This window comes from Penicillium solitum (genome assembly GCF_028829755.1).
Source record: "Penicillium solitum strain IBT 25940 chromosome Unknown utg000001l_segment0_segment0, whole genome shotgun sequence".
NCBI classification, from domain to species: Eukaryota; Fungi; Ascomycota; class Eurotiomycetes; order Eurotiales; family Aspergillaceae; genus Penicillium; species Penicillium solitum.
The window spans coordinates 5,628,680-5,649,581 of record NW_027072121.1 but is presented as its reverse complement, the minus strand read 5'-3'; the positions used below and the strand labels follow the sequence as shown (position 1 = coordinate 5,649,581).

The following is a 20,902-nucleotide window of genomic DNA, read 5'->3' as shown; positions in this document are numbered from 1 at the left end:
GTCTTGTCTTGGAATAATCCAATTGTATAGTTGCATTCATTCTCAATTGTTAATAAAATGTTTTCATGGCTACTGCTAGTATCTACTTTGGTACTTGTATATAAATCCATGCTTCGGAAATAGTGGTTTTTGAGACTAGCACAATATGGGCTGGGTAAGATATATATCGGTACCTACCTATCGGCAGTTCATTAGTTCGCGAAATGTGATGCTCTTAGCTCCAACAGAAGCCAATATATATTATAGTTGTGTTTAGATACATATGTCAGTTTCCAAGTATATTAGACCTATCTAGCACAGTCGATTACACGACAATCTTTCTGAAGTGCAGCTCATATAAGTATTAGATTTAGATGACACACAGAGAACCCGTCGCTTTTGAGCAAATGCTTTCATACGTTGGAGATCCCAGGGTAAAGTCTGGGCACAGTATTAAGGTCAAGTATATCAAATTGTCAATTTCATTAGTTACATCTTTTAAATTATCTTCCTAGCCTTGCAATTTCCAATCATTCCAGTTCTCTCCTACAGCGCAGGCTTTCCACCTTGGATACCCCCGAACTGATTCTGCCAGAGGTTCTGATATCTTCCACCCTCCTTTTTCAGCAGCTCTTGATGTGACCCACTCTCGACAACCTGACCATCATGCACAACAAGGATCCGATCAGCGCTGGAAATAGTTGAAAGTCGATGCGCAATGACAAATGTAGTTCGCTTGGCTCTCAACCGGTCCAACGCAACCTGGATATCCGATTCCGTGTTTGAATCTACGGCGCTCGTTGCTTCATCTAGCAGGAGAATCGGTGACTTCTTTAGGAAAACACGAGCAATGGCTATTCGCTGTAGTTCTCCGCCAGACAGCTTGACACCCTGCTCTCCGACTGTGGTGTCGTATCCGTCCACGAAAGTGAGAATTTTCTCGTGAATAGCTGCAGCGCGACATGCTTCGTGAACCTCCTCATCCGAAGCCGAGGGCCGGGCATACCGCAAATTCTCGATGATAGATGCGTTAAATAAGACAGGATCTTGTGGGACGACGCCAATAGTCTGGCGTAGCGAGCTGAGGGTTATATCACGGATATCTTGGCCGTCAATCTCGATTTGGCCAGAAGTAACATCGTAAAGTCGGAGAAGAAGTCTAAGGATGGTTGTCTTTCCTGAACCAGTCATACCGACCAGTGCAACTGTTGTCCCGGGTTCGATAGAAATATCCACGTCCTTCAGGGTCTTCAACCGAGAATCATAGGCAAAATCAACATGGTGAAATGAAACACGGCCATCGCCGGGTTTCAGTGGCATGGCCCACTCCTTGTCATTGACGCTGGGCTTGGATTGGAATAGGAAGAGTAGCCGCTCGGCATCAACTAGATCAGAAACAAGCCAGCGATATTGCGCGGAAAGATAAGCCAAAGGAGAGATGAGCGAAGACCAATACTGAATGAAGAAAACAAAGTCTCCCGTAGAGGAACGCCCCACAGAGATCTCGTGTACGATAAGTGAGGAGAGACCAACGAAGCAAATCGGCTTAAGCAAATCCAGGAGTGACTTGCCAATTGCTCGGCGTCGACCGAAACGGGCGCTAGCCGTTAGGCATAGGTCAACTGCTTCTCCGAAGCGAGATCTCTCATACGAGAACTGGTTGAAGTATGTGACAGTTTGCCAGCCTTGAACCGCCTGATGCATAATGCGAGTTTCGTTTCGCTGTGTCTGTGTAACTTCACGTCTAGCGTCCATGTTCCAGTTAGAGGTAAATACCTCTGCCGCAACATAAGCAATAGATACTATAACCACCAGAAGAGACGCGTAGACATTGAACTTCAAATAGAAAACAACACATGCAATAGCCAAATCAGCCACAGTCGGGACGATATCTAGAATGGCAACTTCTAACAGATTGTTCAGCGCTCCACCTTGGTCGATGGATTTCATAACTTCTGCCGAGTCATTTTCAATATGGAAATCCATTGATAGATTCATCACATGGCTGAAAGCAGCATTGGTGATTTGACGATAAGAAAACTGCCTGATCGGGATTTTGACAAGGGACTCAATCAATCCTAGCCCAGCTCCGCCACGGATCAGCTGTAGCAGCGCCCATTTTCCTAGTGAAGCATATGGTGCTTTGTGGGCAAAGATGCTATCAGTGACATCCGCTAGTTGCTGAGGAATGAGAATATTCAGGGCTCGGTGGCATACTAGACAGAAGATGCTGGTAGCAATACAAAGCTGCACTTTGCGATTGTTTCTGGGGACCAAATAAGGCAGAAAGATCGAGAAACCTTTCAAATAATCCCACCAGCCCCCAATCGACTGCAACTTCTCATTGCGGAGCCTTTTCCTGCGCGTAGCTGCATCGTTCTTATTTTTGGCGGTGTCTGACTCGCTCTCGCTCTTGGAGTCCACACTGCTATTATCCGAGTCGTTGCCATTCGCTGCGCCATATCTTGTATGATTACCATTTAGGAAAGGGCGCGACTCTTCCGAGGACTTTTTCTTCCTCTGTCTGGTCTCAAATAGAATCGCAGTTGTCACAAAGACAAGCAAGGCAAGTCGGGCCGCTGAGATGGCGATCTGCGTGATTGGTACCCATTCTCTCGGCTTGGGACACAAGGATAGCGCAAGGAGTGGAACTTCAAAACCAGCGGTGACCAACGACGCTCCAGCCACTTCGCAGTTGGAAGGATTTTGTCGCAGCCATAGTGCAATCCATACAACCGCCTGAGAGGTCATATGTACCAGGAACGGCTGAGAACTGTCCAGGTCATCGGTGACGATTTTCAAAACCGTTTGACTGACATATGTGAAAACAATCAAGACAGACAAGATCACTCGGGGTCGACTGCGACGCTTGGAGCGAGTCTTTCTTTTCTTTACCGGAGCGCGATTAAATAAAATGCAGATCACAATGTAGAGACTTGCTATCAAAGTACAGCTATAATGAAGGGCCCGAGATGCTAGCTGAGTAGACATGATGGGAGGTGGGACGGAGGGCTCAGTTGACAAACACCCCTAGCAGAAGCCCTAGCAGAGGTGGTTCCTTATATATTCCTCAAATTTGAGCCGCATTCTTATATTCAACTCAGGTGTCAGACTAAGCGACTCCTCATTGGATCGCTATAAAATGTCCATCATGTGCAATTGTTATTCAAAGTTGCCTGAGACAGGGTGGCTGGGGGGAGGGTGTCCTAGCGCCGCCTATCTCAACAAAACTAGGCCGTGGTCTTAGGCCTAGGGGGGCAAAAATGCTTCATTATTGGGCAAATCTGGAAAATCTGCAGATCGGACTAGAATCCACCTGCTTACACCGTAGGTTTGATGTTCCTCAGTGCGTTGATTGGCAAGCAGACATGCCTTGCTACTTACTGTCTCCGTGCAGTGAGCATATAAGGGGCTGACAGTATTCTCGGTGACTCGTTTGAGCACAAGGAATAAAGTAGTAAACCTGATTGTGATTATGGCATTGTAATATCTACGGAGCATTCTCATGCCATTCTTATACTGCGACCGTACTTGTGACATCTAATTGCCTCCATTGCCTGTACTCTGATATTGACCCTTCACCCGGGCACAGCCTACCTCTATATATACAAAGTTCTACTTACCTGCATACCTGCATACCTGCACATACCAAGCCAAATAGTATAATTCCCAACTTGAATAACCTGGGATTAAGTCTCTAAAGTTCCCGAGATCGGCTGGAACAACAATCCAACATTGATATCTGCATCTGGTTTCGGGATTCACCGGACAAACGGAAACAAACAGAAATGAATCACTGGTACAACTATCTGTTTGGTGGATAGTTGCAACCAGAGATCAGAGATGGCTCTAAAAAAAGATTGGGAGTAGACGTTTTCTATAGCCTGGTGACTATGATCAAGGCAGGATAGAAAACAATGACATGTCGCTATAGACGAGGATCAAGGCTTATAGGCTTGGAAATACTGTTTAGCCTGGGTAGTGGAGGTGGCACCGGGTTTACATTTGAGGGGCCCCGCAACTTCTAAGCCAGGCCTGAAACAAAATAGATGTCAGTTCAATCATCTAATATGACAGTTGACTGCGGCTTTATTAGAAGTTTGGTGATCAAAGTGGTCAGATTCAGAATCAACAAGATTTCTTGCCCTTACTTTGAACCTCAATCAACAAGGGTAGTCAGACCGGGTCATGCATAGGGATCTTTGACCAGGAAGATTGATATCCCTTTGGGCGCTTTCCCAATAAGAGTTATATGATTGGCCTCGTTCCCACAGCTCTGGAGGGGGGTTTTCTTTCCAATGATATGACTGGATCGTGGAAGCGAAAAGAAAGGATATATTTTCACAATAACGCCTAAAATGGTTGGAACAATTGAGACAATTGGACTTCAACATCCATGTTCCGGGTACTGCTAGATTATGTACATTGCGTGCTGAAGTAGCAAGTACCCATGAACCTGTCCGTCACAGCCATATTTGGGTAGTTGTCCTGTCTCTTCAAACCACCAGAAAAAGTATCTCTCAACCATAGAGATTATATCGTACAAGGGACGTCGCCAGGGAGTGGTCATGTCGCATGTTTCCCGAATAGTCTTGAGACTGGGAGAAAATTGTGTTTACTGGCGCATAGGCCGGAGGGGGCTCTGTCGGGGGAGCATCATTGGGGGTCCTCGAGCACGGAGCCAGGCATCGTTTTGAGGTCCTTCGGAGCGAATGACACTACCGATGGACATGAAGAGTCTATTTGAAGAGAAATTGATCAGCCAGGGATTCTAAACCAAAGTGATTATGACTTCTAAGCCCAAGGAGTCAACCATACCCGAAAGTGGCACCTGAACCCAGCATGTACTTGCCAAGGGTCCGCATGACACCGTTAGGCCCAGCGCCATACTGGAAGATTGTCACAGTTCCTGCTCCCAGTTAGCTTATACGGCACTTATTCATTTGGGGACTGAGTGGGACAAACCGATAATGAAGCCCATGATGCCACCAACAGCTGAGAGGGGAGCTATGTTAGCTAAATGCTCTTGATGAACAAGGTTTGGTTGTTTTGCGATCACGTACTGGAACCCATCATGCAACCCATTTTCACTAAGAAATTGTCAGCACATTGTGTTCAACATATATAGCGCACTCCCAATAAGAACACCAAGCGGAGTGTGATCTATATCACTGGGTTGTAGATGACATACTCTTGTCAAAAGTTGAGGGAGCACCCCCTGGGCCCGCTTGAGCGGGAGGACCAGCAACGACAGGCATTATGGAAAGTTAAAAAGAAGCTTGTAAATTAAAATTAAAAAAACAGTTAACAGCTCTGAGCTGAAGAGAGATCCCGATGTGATAGTCAAGGAACGAGCTCTTTTTCCTCCCCCGGCTTGATGCTTCTCCGCCTTGGTCACGTGAGACCCAACGGGCTTTAAATTGCACACGTGCCGACATAGCACGTGACCTATTTTGCCTGGCAGCGTCAAGGGAGTAGGGAACTGGCCATCTTGCGCTCTTGCCTGGGTTCCCTCATGGCAACTATCCTCGATCTCTGCTTTCTTTTCCGTTACATATTTTAAAGGGCTGCTTGAAGCCTGCGCCGAGGCGGCAGTCCCGTCTTGTGCTTCTATCATTGCCCTGGCGTGAGACCGGTCGCTCACGATTTCCGACCTCCACACAACTCCTAGGTCTTGAAGCACCTATTTTATTCAGTCCTAAATATCTCTCAGCTCGCAATTCAGAAGTGAGTTCACTCTCTACTCCAAATACACAACTATTCTTTTGTGGGGTCGAGGCAAGACCTCGACCTAGGAGCCAATTTATTTGTCTCTCCCCCAAACAGCACTAACGCGACCGTCTTCATTTTAGTCGGGCGACTAAAGCTCCAATCACCCTTGCGCGCATTCAATATCCCCAACCCTAAGGCATAAACAAAACATAACTAGAAGTCTCCTTTTCGCCCTTCAAACTACATCAAAATACGGCCCCTTTTACAATTCGCAACCGTGGACGCGCTCCGTGCTCCGTCTAGATATTCCATTACCTTGAACCATTCGCATCCTTCTCCATGACTGCTGTGGCATCTCCACCTAGTGTCGAATCGGGGTCTCGCTTGGGATGGTACAGCTCTAGTGACGGAGGAGAAGGAGCTCTGTCTTCAGTGAATGCCGACGACGTGTCACGGATGTTCATGCCACGGAAACACGTTCAACGTTCAAACTCCTCTTCCTCTCTGGGGTCGAACTCTTCGACCTCCTCCACATCTACTGTGTCCGCCCCTTCCCAAGATACCCATGCCGCGCAGAATTCCGCCAGCGAATCAGAGAATTGGTCGTCATCAAAAAAGAAGTATTCGAAGAATATCTGGCCTAGCTCGAAATCCGAGCCGGTATCAGGGGTAACGAACGCGCGATCTCAGGCAGTGCCTGCCTTCTCGTCAGGCCCAAGTGCGTCGTCGACAATGTCCGCAATGCACCAGCCTTCGAACATCGTCCCATCGCAACAGATGCCTCAGTCGTCACAGCAGAATGGCATCCGTGCGCCAACCGGCCCGCCGTCGGAGAACCCAGCAATTTTGATTCTGTTGCCAATGAACGGCACCTTTGACAGGAAACAGATCAATGTACCATACTACCCCGAGGTCCTACGAATCGGGCGACAAACAAACGCCAAAACAGTCCCCACGCCTCTCAACGGATTCTTCGACTCCAAAGTTCTCTCTCGACAGCATGCTGAGGTATGGGCCGACAAGTCTGGCAAAATCTGGATCCGGGACGTCAAATCCTCAAACGGCACATTTGTGAACGGTCACCGGCTGTCTCCTGAGAACCGTGAGTCAGAGCCGCACGAATTGCGAGAAAGCGATACCCTAGAACTGGGTATCGATATTGTCAGCGAGGATCAATCCACCATCGTCCATCACAAAGTCTCATCTAAGGTCGAACATGCCGGAACCTATAGCGCTGCCCCTAGTATCCTTGATCTGAACTTCGGGGACTTGGATCCTGCCTCCGGGGGCGGCCTTCTCCCTTCTCCCCTGAGTCAACCGCTTTCTCATATGCGCGGTCGAGCCGGTAGCAACGCGAGTAGCAGAAGTGCCCAGAGTGTTACCAGCAATCAACTCAATGCTTTACATCAACAACGGCAAATGAACTACTGGAACTCGCCAATCTCTATAGAGCAGGTCGTCAAGCGGCTCACGGTGCGAATCACAATCTATCTTAATACATACTACATGTTGCTGACTTGTTCTAGGGCGAACTCAAATCCGCAAAGCAACAAACAACAGATCTTTCTCAAGCAGATGAATTTTTGACGACGATCATGAAACCAGGTTATGCAGAGAAAGAAAAGCTTATTAAGCCATCTCCTTTGGAGAATAATGCTCATCGCCAAATGAATGGCCGGCCTAAAATGCCTCGAGTCGACTCCTTTTCAAGATTCTCGGATCCTCCCGCCCCTCCTCCTCAACAGCCTCTACCGGAGAAACCCGATGCGTTGTCACGAAGTGCATCTGAATCGTTCTCGCCGTTGAAGCGCAGCGATACGGAAAAACCGAAGAGCGGGACAGGTTCTCCTGTCTCCCGCGATTCCAGTCAGATCTTGAATCTCATTGAGGCGCTATCGTCTGCCAAGCGAGAGATTGAAACCCATGGAACACGTGTCAAGGAACTAGAAAATTTGCTGTTCCAAGAGCAGGCTGCTCGCAAATTGGCAGAAGACAAAGTCAATGAATTGGAGATGCGCTCATTGGATGTTGAAAAAGCCAACGCCGAGAACGGCATTCTTCCACCTTCGGAGCGTGGTGTAGATGGAAAGAAGGAGCAGGATGATACAGAAGCAACCGTGCAGGTCAACGGCATCCATCCTTCGGAGGCTCCCATTCCCGACGACAGCCAGACAGACGCTCCCGTGGAAGACAAGAGTGCCGAACTTCAAACTCGCCTGGAAAGTATGATGGAGGAGATGGCAGAGATGAGAAAGCAAATGGCATCCTTCAAAGATCGCACCGAGAAGGCTGAAGATGAGACCACGGAGTCTCGCAAGTCGTTGAACGAAATGATCGAAACCTTGCGCCAGGAACGCGCCGAGAAGGCATCAGCCGCGGTGCTTGATAAGAAAACCAATACGCATGACTGCGAGCCAAGCAATGGTTTGGCCGCACAGTCGCTTACGAGCGATGATACTCCAACGGATTCTAAGACGAAGACTCCATCGATGCAGGGCTTCGATCCAGTTACCTCACAGAACAAGGACATGGATGCTGCAGCCACAGCATTTGCAACACAACGCCATCGATACAACTATGTGGAAGAAGCAAGTCCTTACGCCTCCATGTTTGGCGTGGTCTTATTGGGAGTAGGCCTGATGGCCTATCTCAACGGTTGGCAAAAGATGGACAAATAAACCAGCTTGCGCTCGCGTGCTACTTCTGGGGTTCCTTGTTCTTTTCACGGCTATTTCTATTGCATAGGCCCTTTGAATTATTTGACTTTTGTCTCTATCTTTCTCATCGGAATTCAGTTTTCGCTCGCCAGTCACGACTTTCTGGCGATGAATGTCCTGGTTCTGCTCTCGGTTGAGGACCATTTTCTTGTTTTCATATTCGGAGCTTCTTCTCTTTAGCCCACACTGTCTCTTTTATCTCACGACTTTTTTGATGACTTTCTCGAGATCACTCAGGGATCTCCTTGGTCGTCTTTTTCGACGTCCGTTCCTCCCCCTCTTTCCTGCCATCTCCTTTCTCTTCGTTCTTCTTCTTCTACCTCCTACTATGTTACTATTAGCCTGTCGCCCTCTTGGGAGTCGACACCTCTCTTTCTCTTTTGTCTGTACATGATGGGGAAAATTAGGATACGTTCATGACTTGCAGCCTCTCTTTGAAACGTTTCGTTCGATGAAGGGTTTTCAGGCATTATCATTCATCATGTCATGTCAGCACAGGACTTTGTGAGCGTATCAAGGAGTTTTTATTCGTACTATTTCGTTTTTATTCATGCCATTTGTTTCTCGCTGGCAGATTCGATGATTCAGGCCCCCTCTTTTAAACCTCTTTTCTGATTGGAGTAGTACTGTTCTCATAAAGTCTTTCTCTCTCTCTCTCTCTCTGTCTTTCGTTTTTCATACAAGTCTGTTCCGCATCTACAGCGCGTTGGGTTGATTTCGGGGTCGGGTGGAGCATGTGCTCTGGGTAAATCAGAGTTTATTTCTTAAGGGCAATCTCGATGTACATGATTTTGTGCTAGGCTAATAACCTAAGGACAAACGAATTGTCCCTTTCCTTATCCTGCTCAAGGGCCTTGCATTTTGGGCCTGTAGAGGGTATTTGGCACTTGGGATGTGCAAGTGATGAAGGGTTGTAAGAGGAAGCCCTCGAATTGGGGTTTGGGGGGTTGACTGCTTCCACCAGCAATATCCCAGAACGTGAATTCAGGACAAAAAGTCTTCTGAGATGGGTTACTGGGCGGTGTATAGTCACCATGAGCGTTCCGTTTGGATCAAAGTCAGCAGGATGTGCGTACACTCAATGTAGCTGACAATTCTGGGCGTGGCTACAGCCTCGTGACAATGGGTATTCCCCAGCCACGGGTGTGGAGTTTGCAGTCAAACTTCTCAGATCAGAAGACGATGATCGCGCAGTCGGACAGCCGACCATCGTAGGGGGTTTTGTCGCAATGGTCGTAGGCGAATTTACGTGAGGCTGACGGCGACCTCAACCATTTTAATCCACCTCGTCCGACTCTCGGGCAACTCAGCGTCATCTTCCGCCGCAGCAGCCTGACGTTTCCTCTTCTTTGCGGCAGACTTGGATTCCGACTTAGAAGCCGCATCTCCCTGGTCGGTTGGGGTTTGCTCTTCCTGCCGTTGTCGTTTCTGTTCCTCTTTTGCTTTCATTTCTTCGTCCTCAACGATATCATCCACGACAACCACACTCCCGGTATTGACACGGACTGTGTACTCGGTTTCCTTTTCCTCGAACCATTTGGCTACGTTCAGCGCCTTCTCGATAGCTCGTCCTGTCGCCTTCACAAAGACTTCCTCTCGCTTCTCCGACACCTTAGACAGCTCCTCGAGTATCTGTTTCTCGTTCTTGCGCGTATCCTCAAGGTTGATGTTTGCGGTGGCGCGCTTCTCGGCCTGCAGGAGGAGTTTCTGGACGCGCTTGACGGCGCTCATGAACGGTGTGGACTTGGAGACATAGACAATCTTAGGCACCGATGCGCCGGCATACGGAGAGGCGACTGGCGCATGAGGTATAGGGCGCTTCTCGACTTGGGCATCTGTTATCCAAAAGTCAGCGTTTGTGATCTTTTAGTTCTTAGCATTGGCCACGGATGGGAAGGCTCACGTTTTGGGAGTCGGATGAGGTCTTTGTTCTTTTTCTCGAATTGGAGCTTGCTCTCCAATGATCCCTTTGTCATGGCTGATATGTGCCTTGCACGAATGAAAAGTTGCAGAGCCAAGTCAAAGTATTGAAGCTGTGCATCTTATCGTCTGCCTTTTTCTGCCAGGCGGGGCCGATATGAATCGCTTATGTCATCATTTGTTTACCCTATGGATCCACCCGTGGAGGGCAGGTGCGGACCTGCCTAATCGGGAAGCTACTATATCTACATCGTAGATCGGCAAACTATAGGATGCCTAAAACCCCCCTCACAAATTCGACACCAACAGCTTGGCTCTATTCAATTAGTCTTATGTACTTGTGGGTGTGCCTGAAAGTAAAAGAGAACACCAAGCGATTCCCTTCAGCAAAGCTACAGAAGGCCGGCGCGCCCTGTCCTGTTTATCTTCTATTAAAAAGAAAGCCAGGGCAACTGAGACGTTTGATACATACTTTATGAGCCACATTAAGTGGGTTATTTGCACCATATAGTTATACCATATAATTTAAGGAGAAGAGGGATATGAATAGGCAGTTCCCCCTATATTGTAGATGCCCAAGGGGACAATCGGATCTAGAATACATATATGTATAAATTTATAGCTTCAAATGGTACAGCCTTGGAACCTCTTAAGACCTGATTAATTCGCTCTTACACTCTTATCAGGGACAGGGAACGCCTCCGAAACTTTGGGGATGATAAGACTCCCCCCTCATTTATGAAGGCAAGACGGGACAATTCCGAAACTCCTTTTCATTCCCTCTTTTGACATAAAGCACCCGTGAATTGAAACTTCAACAATGGAGAAACCTTCAAAACCCAACATCCGACGAACACGATCAGGATGCTGGAACTGTAAAAGTAAGTAGTCTAGATCGAATCGCTTGTCATCGAGCTTCTTATCGCTGACTGACCGTAGAACGACGCCGAAGATGTACAGGTACGTCTCACAGAAATATGTATAAGTGGATATCCCAGAGAAAGAGCTAAATTTGGGATACAGAAGACAAACCATCCTGCAAAGGGTGTCTCCAGCGTGGACAAGAGTGTCACTATGGCATCCGCCTGTTGTGGGAAGATGAAGCCCAATCAATGGGTATTGCGTTTGGTAGATCCGGCATGAAAGACCGGTTCATGAAGACGAAGATCAAGTCGACAGTCGCGCATTACCTTCTTCCTGTGAAATCCCATGCTTCTCAGTATTGGCTTACTACGACATCGGAAGATATCCGTTTGCTCTACGAGGGCTACCCGGATACACGACCGGCGAGACAGATTTATGATCTGAATCGAGAAATGAGTGCCGAATATCTTGTCCCAAGGGACACCCTTCCCCTGATTCTGTGTCACCACCCTTCTCTCGAGGAGTCTGATAATCTTCTCTTTCACTATTGTTGGTTTCCTGCTACTACTATCTTAGAGTACTCGCGGGTATGTATTGTTATGCTAACCACTTCGAAGTCAGTAATATCTGCACCCTCCGCCGATCTTTAACAGACTCCGAAAATCCATGGCGATCAGTTCTACTTCCAATGTGTTTCCAATCAGACGGCCTTTTGCATATTGCCATCGCATGGGCCGCGCACTCTCTCCGCAACCAGTGCGATGGCCGAGATATACATAAATACGACCAAATGATCCTTAAACACAAAGTCAGCTCTCTCAAACACCTCCGTGACATGTTACCCAAAGACCACAACGACCAGCCACCTACAGTCTTTCCAGCCCGCACCCGAAGCGAGCGAGATAGTCTCCTCCTACTCGTGATGTTTCATTGTCTTCTAGAGATCGCCAGCGGAAGTGTCGTGGAGTGGACGTACCACATGAAAGGTGCTATTAGAATTATGAAATTCTACACGACTAACTGCTCATCTATGCCGAGGCGGGAAATCTTCAGCAAAGAGGTTCTTGAGCTGGTTTATACATGTTTCATTGAGAAGAATATTTTCCTCGGAACTTGCCTGAACATCTCCAATGAGGGGGAAGATTCCCTTGACGGCATCCAGTGGTCAACTGAAGTACCTTCCGTGTTTCCTTTTCTTGCGGGTCGTGGACGCATGGAAGTGAACCCGTGTATGGGGCTGTCTCCTGAATTGTTGGATATCATTTTCTGTATAAGTGATCATGCCCGGAGACGACGTGTACTGGGTCACTGTTTTGATGACAACGACGCCAACACAAGGCAAATATTCGAAACTATACAGCAACGGCTTTGTTGTATCAAACCCACCGAAAGTCCAAACAGCAATCAACTAATGGAGCTACACTCTACCGCATTCGAAGAGGCGACTTGGATCTACCTAAACCATGCGATTAAAGGCGAGCCTTATCAGAGTGAAATTATCCAGAGCATTCATCTCCCCAGGATTATCAATGCCCTTGAGCAGATTCACAAGGCACATGGGGCCCAGCTTGGCTTTCTTCCTTATCCAATGTGGGCGCTTTTTATCGCTAGCTGTTTTGTTCTGGAAGATGACCGGGTGAAGATTCTCGAGTTCTTCACTGTGCTCAAGTATAAGAAGCCTATTAGTAATGTTCCTTCTACTATGGCTGCAGTTGAAGCGATATGGAAGAAAAGAGACCTGAGCTCTGACGAGACGACCATGGCCTCGTCACGGCATGCGGCTACTTGGACACATGTGATTTCACAGCTAGGATGGATGATGCCATTTACTTAGTGAAGTCAAAGCAGATCAAGGCACATTTAAAGGAAATATTTTGATTTTTCTCTCCGTTAGTCTATGCTGTATTTACTACTGATATTGGCTAGGATGGGGGATTTAATAGGCGGTAGAAAGTCGGCGAGGGGACAGAAACGTGCTGGTGGAGACCACAAATGAGGTTATGTGAGAGGTAACAGAACTAGATAAATCTATTTAATATCTTTCTTCAAGATAATTGACCAAACTCGCACCGTGGAAGACCTCATCCATTGTGTCTTCTTGCTTTGCCGGGTTGAACTACCACAATTGTACGAAAGTGACAAATTTCCTCCACCAGGGCATCTGCTCATATTTATCCAACTCCAAAATCTCCTCTGTACCAAGGCTCCTTCTTCCTGTTTGTAGGTCCACTGTGTGAGGATCTCGGAGCTTGGTTCGATAAATGAGCTTGTAGGCGATGGTGCTGAACACAATCAAAATCAGACCAAACATATACTGAAAGAAGTAGTATGCGGTTGGCGTATTTGATCCCTATGAAAAACAATATTTAGTACTTCGAGACTGGACAGCCAGCTGGTTCATAGTGGAGCTTACAATAGGGTATAAAGCAAGGTATAGAGAACATGCGATATAAAAGCAACAGCACATAAGAAGCCACATCGGAGGAAATGGCCAGATACTGCATTTCCAAGCGTATGTTTGCGCGAAGAGCGGGTCATTCTGAGCCCTGAGAGCTGCCCGAAAGCGAAACGAGGTGATGGATATAACAAACCATACCATGAAGTATCCCGTGCTAGCAATCTGAGCCAGCCAGTTGAACACAGTTATACCTTCTCCGCTGAGGTTGATGTATGTTAGGATAATACAGAGAGCACCGGTGATTGCGAGAGATACTCGAGGGCGCCCTCGTGAATCAACCTTTGCCAAATAGGGTGAGATCAATCCTTGATGAGCCATCGATTGAAGAATTCGCGAGGCGATGAAAAAGCTCTCGGCAGCAATAGCCGCCACTGCGAATAGGATGATCACATTAAGCAAGTCCGGAAGACCCTTGATTCCAGCCTGTTCAATAGCAATGATAAATGGCGATGCGGCGATACCACTACTTCCTAGTAGGTTGGTGTTGTGAGGAGAAACCAGGATTCCAATCAAGACCATAGAACCCAGATAGAAAATTGAGACTCGGATTGGGATCAGGAATACTGCATGGGAGACAGAAAATCGGGGGCTCTTAGACTCTCCAGCGAGGAATCCAGTAAATGTGTTATCTAGATAGACCATTAGCATCTCCAGGGAGATCCAAATATACCAGTTCAGACAAACACAAACCTCCAATTGCGAGAATAGCGAGCAGAACACTGTTTCCAAACCCCTTGAACCCATTCAGAAAGGCCTCGTCTTGCCATACCTGACCACGGTGTAGGGTACCATGTGGACCAGCACCGAAAATAAGGGCGATACCAACAATGATAAATAGGATCAGAGCGAAGATCTTGAGGATGGAGGTAAAGTACTCAAACCATCCAAAAACAATATTTGGCAGACTAAACATGATAAACATTATAATAAGAAAGATCGTCACTATATCTTAAAAGTTAGCAGATAAAAACTTTTAGTGGTCATATCAAGAATAAAAAGATTTCACGCGAAGCACATACACCAAACAACTTCAGGAACAGACCCCTTTGCCCAGTAGTTTACTATCACCGAGAAGAAAGTCGCCTCTGAAGCGATAATGGCTGTCCAGCCGATCCACATCGAAAAACCAGCCGCGAAGGCCACAGCTGGGTCAACAAAACGATCGGCATAGTCGATAAAATTACCAGAAGTAGGAAAGCTGATAGTCATCTCACTGACTGTCTGAAGGACTGCCCATACACATGAGCATACGACGGCGAAGCCGAGAAAAAGAGAACCAGGACCACCATCCCGTAGGTTCGCGCCACTCGAAATAAAAAGACCAGCTCCAATTTGGCCTCCAAGAGAAATGACCTGTTACCGGTTAGATCGTGTTCTGGGATCAATCAGATTCAATCGGGAATATGACGATCTTGGAGTACATACATGAATTTGTCTGGGTGTAAATGTTCGGTGGAACCCAGCATTGTTCTGCAGCGGAACTACTTCTCCTAGGTTATCATCACTGTTTCCATCGTCCAGTGATCGGGTGTTGGAAAAAGTATCCTTTGCCATGTCCTTCAACTGCGACATTGTTTAGAGCAAGTCGATGTCTATGTATCTTGTAGGATGGGCAGTTGAATACACTTATAACTGTGAGAACGTGGGTTTAGTAAGAGCGAGGGACCGTACCCTTATATTCACTACGGACGCCTTGATAAGAATTCGCTATGTTGTACATTAGGAAACATTCTACTGTGTGTTTAATAGATAGTGCCAAGATAACTCTAACATAAGGCAGGTCGATACGCCGTTTACCCCAATCTTCTTATTCTCCCCCAGCTAGCTCGAGCACTCTAATTGGATCGCAAGGAAGTGTTATCTGTAAAGTGGGGGCAGTAGATATCTAAGGTTCTCCCCATTCCAAAGGTTCCAAGGTTCAGAGATGCATTAGAAACTTTATCTGTACATAGTCTAGGTAGGTAACTTTAAGGCTAGAATCTTGACTAGGACAGATTAGGCAAACATTAAAATGCTCGACCCCCAATTGACCTAGGTTGCAGCGCATCGACCTGCCCTTCTATCTGATTCCAACATAGTACGTTTTAACAGTGTGGAATAGGTCCCCGACAAAAAATAACGACGCGATGAAGTATAATAAGCTCAAGATATCCGCAGAAATGTAGCTTTGCCCACCAGTCATTGCCACAACAGAAATCGAAATCTCTCTCGCAATGGTTTCCTCTCAACTCTCCGAACCGATCATCATTATCGGAGGTGGAACTTTTGGCACGACCACAGCCTACCACTTGGCAAAGAAAGGATATACCAACGTTGTGGTCCTTGATCGTTTCCCGGTACCTTCAGCAGAAGCAGCCGGGAATGACATCAACAAGGTGGTTCGCACAGAATATCCTCAGGATCTATACACCAGGCTTGCATCCGATTCACGGGATATATGGTCCGATCCAGATGGATTGTTTGCTGGACTCTATAACCCTTGTGGTTGGATCATTGGGGCGAGTAATCGATCCCAAGCCTTTATCAATGGTTCGATTAAAAGCGCAAAGGCTAACGGAGTTGAGCCACCACGATTGCTTTCGACTCAGGAGGTTCATCAGCAATGGCCCGCTATAAATGGTGACCTCCAGGGATGGAACTCCTATTGGAGTCCTAATGCAGCCTGGGTTAATGCTAGGGAGGCCATTATCAGAATGGCCAGAGAGGCCATGGCAGCCGGAGTGGAATATGTCTCGGGGAGCGCGGGGCATGCGTCGCAGCTTCTTTACGATGAGCATCAAGCATGCATCGGAGTAAAGTGTGCGAATGGTACGGTATACTTTGGAAGTAAGATTGTGCTTGCGGCCGGAGCGGCAGCTGGAAGCCTGTTAAATCTGCAAGGCCAGATTGTGGCCCATGGTCATACTGTGGGTCATATTCAGTTGACTCCTGATGAGGTCGAGAAGTACAGAAGCATGCCTATCCTCGATCATTTAGAAGGAGGTAAGTGGATCTTACTAGTTCTACTCCCACTAAGTACTAACCACTACTAGGAATTCTTTTCCCTCCTCAGGAAGACGGTATTATGAAGATTGGAGCAATTCATTTCGTCACTAATTATGCGAAGTCCTTTAATGGGTCTTCCCTTCCGCGTTACCGTTCGGATAATCCCGAGGATGGAATACCTGCCGAAATCGAGGCTCATCTTCGTAAATGGATGGAAGGGTGTGTACCTGAGCTAGCATCTCGAGAATGGGTTGAAACACGGATTTGCTGGTAAGTCCCTAGCTCATTAGTGAACACCCATGAATGCCTTTCTGATAGTTCTCAAGGGATGGTGATATGCCAGATTATCATTTCCTGATCACACCTCATCCAACCCACAAAAACCTGAAGATTGCCGTTGGAGGGTCCGCACATGGATTCAAGTTCCTGCCGATATTAGGGAAGTACATTGTTGAAATGATGGAAGACACGCTGGACCCTGAAATTGCGCGGCAGTGGAAATGGAGGCCAGGTGCCAAGTCTGGAGATTATTCAACAATCCCGCATCAGGAAGTGGCCAAGGATCTGACTAGGTTACCCGGCTGGGGTGAGCCAAGGAGCTTATTGTGAAGTGAAAGATATTATCGATAGGAACCTACCTAGATACCTGACTGTTGCTTATGCGCTTATTGGAAAGCGAATCCACCTCGGCACTGTTGAAGTATTGCAAAATGTGAACTGTATACTGTATGCAACCAGAAATAAAGGAAGGAATATTAACAATGAATCACTGAAGACTTTTCGATAAGACACACATTTAACGTCCCCGAAGCCCAAGCACCACCCGCCCCAGTCGCTGCTCGAAAAGCAAGCATCTCGCAGCGTATCCGCAGTGAAGAGACCCAGGTAGACTCCTCTGAAGAGCCTCGTCCCAGCCATATTCGAATCCTGCCAACTAGTCTCCCTTATGTGCATGAACAGCTTATGGAGCAACGCGACCGAGAGCAAAGTTCTCGTATAGATGAAGTGCGTCGGAAAGAAGCTTCTCGGACCGAAGCGGATGGACACGGGTCTCAGTATGGAGAGCCGTCCCCCGAAGAACAGGCCACTACAGTTCGATCATTGAAGCCCCATGCCCGAAGTATAATTGATCTCCATAAATTGCTCTTGGAACCACCGATTGGTTATCCCATCTCGCAGCATCCTCCCAAGAGATCGCGCAAGTGGCAATTTGGTATTCGCTCGCGGAACCAGCCCTATGAGGCCATGATGTACCTTTATAGGCAATTGCTGCTCTAGGGGGTGTTTGGGATGTCCAGCCAGGAACTCAGAGTGGTCCGGACGCAACACCTTCCCCGAACAAGCCCAAGCCGCTCCAGAACAAATACCCTGATCTCCCATCAGACAATTACATCCCCAAGGATCCTTGGTTCATCCGTGCACGTCTGTTGAAAGAAGGAGTTGGGGCCCCCGGAAAATCCATCACACGGCAGAACGGTGTGCCGAGTATTTCCCACGGCGTCTGGGTCTTCGTTGGCATCCAACTTACCAACTGAAGGAGGACAACTACATGGTTGATTTCAAATGTGATGGATACCAGAATGTGATCCGCGCCCAAGGTGACACAGAATGGACCCCCATCAGCAAGCGTCTCAAGAACATAGAGAAAGAAGCCACCAGCCCTTACCTTTTCTTAGATGTGGCATCCGACCTTGTGGCTCAGCTGGCTATGGCCAGTTAACCTTTGACTCGAATGACGAATATGACATCTTCTCCATGCTCACATTCATAATCTTTCCTATTTTCTTTTCATTCTATTTTCTTTGGTTGTCGTTATCCTCCCGATGATTATACAACGGACCACCTGCTTGTGCTTTATGAGCGAATATCAGTTTGATACTTTTCCAGTGTACAGATTTCCCTCCATGTGGATAAATATATTTTACCCTTTGATCACCTTCCTTGTGGTGAGGGTAGATATACATATAATGCTGCCGATTCTATAGTGTTGGGGTCAGCCTGTTTCTCCTCCTCGACTCGCAGTATTTCACGGCGGCGGGGTGCGATCTCAAAACTTTCGACGACGCCGTCCTACTGCTCTATGCGAGACAGAGTCGAAGAGTAGCTCGAATGACCAGTGATCAGCGCAGTAACGGGCTCGCTGGTGGTGCTTGCGGCAGTATTGAACTCAGACAGCGCTTTGGAAGAACTTGTTTGAAGCCTTGTTGCGGCCGAAGTAGTGGGACACGCACGACCTCGCGGTGGTGCTTTCCGTCTGGTGAGGGGCCCATGTGGCATGGGACGGAGAACTCGCAGATTGAGTCGAAAACCGAGATCCCGCCATCGATGGTGGTGTAGACGACATCGACATCGCCATGGGACCAAATGATGGGAGTTGGCAAGGTTTAAACGTATAGGACGGAATTTTATACTTAGCAGTCAGCAACAATCGTAGTATAACTTCAACAAAACCAAGTTACAAAACGTACCACTAAGTAGGAAAACTACCGAAACTCACGTCGCCGAGTAGAAGAAATATATTATATCTACCACCGGCAGTTTTCTATACTGTGATACCCTAGGCCACCCCCTATCTAAGTGCTACTATCTGAACCCCGATACCCGTCCTCCGGATTGGAAACCTCGGCCGGGCCTACAGTGCTACCGATCAATTTTAGGACCCGAAGACGGCAGTTGTGGAAGATGATACTGAGAATCAGGGGGTGATGGATCGACATACTTACCCGATAACTGGAAGTACACACTCAGGACCACACAATTCGCGTACATTCCCATTGAAGAGTGGCACTGGCCCATATGTGTTGCGGATATGCCGAAGCAGGTGATTGAGCTTGCTGATCAGTGTGCAACCGATGCTTATGAGGTCGGTGGCTACTACAAAGTCAAGCGCGCAGTTGAAAGGGCTTGTTTTTGCCGCGAAATTGGCTACGGTTTCTGTGGAGGTTTCTGCCCGATATTTGTCTGAGCTTGATAGATCGACATACGCCTCGAGCTGAAAGCTGGTCAGGTGATGCCCGCCAAACTAGTTTGGGAAGGTCCCGAAATTAGCGGACTTGTAGATCACCTCGGCTGTGTCATGTTGTTTTGTTTCGCTTGTACTACTCCATATCGAGCACGGAAGTCCGGATATGCACATAGTTGATCTTTGATCCCCAATTTTAGGTATTCCAGGTATCAAATTAAGTACGGAGTAGATGTACCTAATCTTTCCGGGGTGCAACCCCTGGAGGTTGGAAAGTAGACCTATCATCGGTAAAATAACAAACAAACAATAATGCCTGAGGCAGGTTCCACGCCTCAGGCACCTAGGGCACAGAAGGCGGCCCGCCCAACTGGACAGTCAACCGCGGTAGAGTGTCCATGTTACCATGGAAAATATCAATATGTATCCATGGATAATGTCTATAATTACGGTTGTCTATTGATCTACAAATGGGTGATTGATCTCTTCGAAGCCCTGAAGAGTATCACGGCTCTTTGCCTGGATTGTACTTTGTACATCAAGTTTGATTTCTCGTTCCGTGTGACTGCTCCAACGCAACGGCTCCGTTTTTGGGTGGACCCGAGGCAACAGTCACAGGTGGTTTCATCACCGGGGATATGTACGAACATAATAACTATGTAACTACATGCACAGTATGCTGTATACTCCGTGCACGTTGTAGGTATTGCGTATGTACTATGTTCAGGACCCCACAAGCGATCGAACATTGGAGCCAACACAATCGTAATCGGATCTAAGAATTATTAATGGAAGGGTCATTTCTTGAAATAGACAGACAGTGTGGGAGAATGGTTCATATGATACAATAATAGATAGTTGCCTAGTTGGATGTATCTGTGTTGTTTTTAGATTTTTATCCGGGGGCGAACAAAAGTACGTGGCCATAAGATGAGCCACAATCTGGAAAAATCTGCATGTTGTACGTTGTGCATCGTAGACAGAAGCTGAGCGCAATACGTAGATAGCTGAGGCGGAGGCGAATACCCGAGAAGTTTGCCTTTTAAATTGACCAGTCCTATTATGCATAAAAAGTATTACAACATACGCTGCGCTGATGAATCTGACAGAGCCAAAAAAAAATTGGTAGGCATAACGGCTCCCCTAGTTCCCGGTCACGATGTTAAAGTTCCGCATGCACTGAATGCAAGACAGCTCTAGTTGTCTCAAGCCGGAAAGGCACGGGGATGATAACCCAATCATAAATGTGAGCTAGTCTCTTTGGCTTAGAACCTACCTGAAGGGGAAAGGTGTTAAACGTAGGCT

At 47.3% G+C, this 20,902-nt stretch overlaps 8 protein-coding genes across 8 annotated transcripts; 4 read left to right on the top strand and 4 right to left on the bottom strand.

Annotated features, from left to right (window-relative positions):
• Nucleotides 1-525: 525 nt before the first annotated feature.
• Nucleotides 526-2,970, bottom strand: N7455_002136 (ABC transporter ATP-binding protein; the record flags this gene model as incomplete). Its single annotated transcript, XM_040951715.2, has 1 exon — nucleotides 526-2,970. One exon carries the CDS (start codon nucleotides 2,968-2,970, stop codon nucleotides 526-528), a length of 2,445 nt encoding a protein of 814 aa, XP_040818588.2.
• Nucleotides 2,971-4,162: 1,192 nt separating this feature from the next.
• Nucleotides 4,163-5,315, bottom strand: N7455_002135 (MGR2/ROMO1 family protein). Its single transcript, XM_040951048.2, has 5 exons — nucleotides 5,171-5,315; nucleotides 5,043-5,069; nucleotides 4,945-4,974; nucleotides 4,798-4,888; nucleotides 4,163-4,718 (listed from the first exon to the last, which is right to left on the bottom strand). Exons 1-5 carry the CDS (start codon nucleotides 5,235-5,237, stop codon nucleotides 4,595-4,597), a joined length of 339 nt encoding a protein of 112 aa, XP_040817713.1. The 5' UTR covers nucleotides 5,238-5,315; the 3' UTR covers nucleotides 4,163-4,594.
• A 41-nt stretch (nucleotides 5,316-5,356) lies between these two features.
• On the top strand, nucleotides 5,357-5,843 carry N7455_002134 (uncharacterized protein; the record flags this gene model as incomplete). The annotated part of the gene is made up of 3 exons (XM_065604225.1): nucleotides 5,357-5,377; nucleotides 5,458-5,706; nucleotides 5,832-5,843. 3 exons carry the CDS (start codon nucleotides 5,357-5,359, stop codon nucleotides 5,841-5,843), a joined length of 282 nt encoding a protein of 93 aa, XP_065462716.1.
• Nucleotides 5,844-6,030: 187 nt separating this feature from the next.
• On the top strand, nucleotides 6,031-9,066 carry N7455_002133 (uncharacterized protein; the record flags this gene model as incomplete). Its single annotated transcript, XM_040952011.2, has 2 exons — nucleotides 6,031-7,164; nucleotides 7,218-9,066. The coding sequence occupies 2 exons, from the start codon at nucleotides 6,031-6,033 to the stop codon at nucleotides 8,367-8,369; spliced, it is 2,286 nt and encodes a 761-aa protein (XP_040818267.2). The 3' UTR covers nucleotides 8,370-9,066.
• Nucleotides 9,067-9,478: 412 nt separating this feature from the next.
• N7455_002132 (ribonuclease P subunit p20 family protein) lies at nucleotides 9,479-10,418 on the bottom strand. Its single transcript, XM_040951884.2, has 2 exons — nucleotides 10,312-10,418; nucleotides 9,479-10,243 (listed from the first exon to the last, which is right to left on the bottom strand). The coding sequence occupies exons 1-2, from the start codon at nucleotides 10,382-10,384 to the stop codon at nucleotides 9,654-9,656; spliced, it is 663 nt and encodes a 220-aa protein (XP_040817710.2). The 5' UTR covers nucleotides 10,385-10,418; the 3' UTR covers nucleotides 9,479-9,653.
• A 730-nt stretch (nucleotides 10,419-11,148) lies between these two features.
• Nucleotides 11,149-13,026, top strand: N7455_002131 (Zn(II)2Cys6 transcription factor; the record flags this gene model as incomplete). Its single annotated transcript, XM_040951402.2, has 4 exons — nucleotides 11,149-11,209; nucleotides 11,268-11,288; nucleotides 11,352-11,741; nucleotides 11,810-13,026. The coding sequence occupies 4 exons, from the start codon at nucleotides 11,149-11,151 to the stop codon at nucleotides 13,024-13,026; spliced, it is 1,689 nt and encodes a 562-aa protein (XP_040818548.2).
• Nucleotides 13,027-13,308: 282 nt separating this feature from the next.
• Nucleotides 13,309-15,222, bottom strand: N7455_002130 (uncharacterized protein; the record flags this gene model as incomplete). The annotated part of the gene is made up of 5 exons (XM_040951217.2): nucleotides 13,309-13,542; nucleotides 13,789-14,279; nucleotides 14,341-14,592; nucleotides 14,670-15,003; nucleotides 15,076-15,222. 5 exons carry the CDS (start codon nucleotides 15,220-15,222, stop codon nucleotides 13,309-13,311), a joined length of 1,458 nt encoding a protein of 485 aa, XP_040818200.2.
• Nucleotides 15,223-15,863: 641 nt separating this feature from the next.
• N7455_002129 (NAD(P)/FAD-dependent oxidoreductase) lies at nucleotides 15,864-18,972 on the top strand (the record flags this gene model as incomplete). The annotated part of the gene is made up of 6 exons (XM_065604224.1): nucleotides 15,864-16,632; nucleotides 16,683-16,905; nucleotides 16,962-17,221; nucleotides 17,411-17,520; nucleotides 17,550-17,572; nucleotides 18,621-18,972. The coding sequence occupies 6 exons, from the start codon at nucleotides 15,864-15,866 to the stop codon at nucleotides 18,970-18,972; spliced, it is 1,737 nt and encodes a 578-aa protein (XP_065462715.1).
• Nucleotides 18,973-20,902: the final 1,930 nt, after the last annotated feature.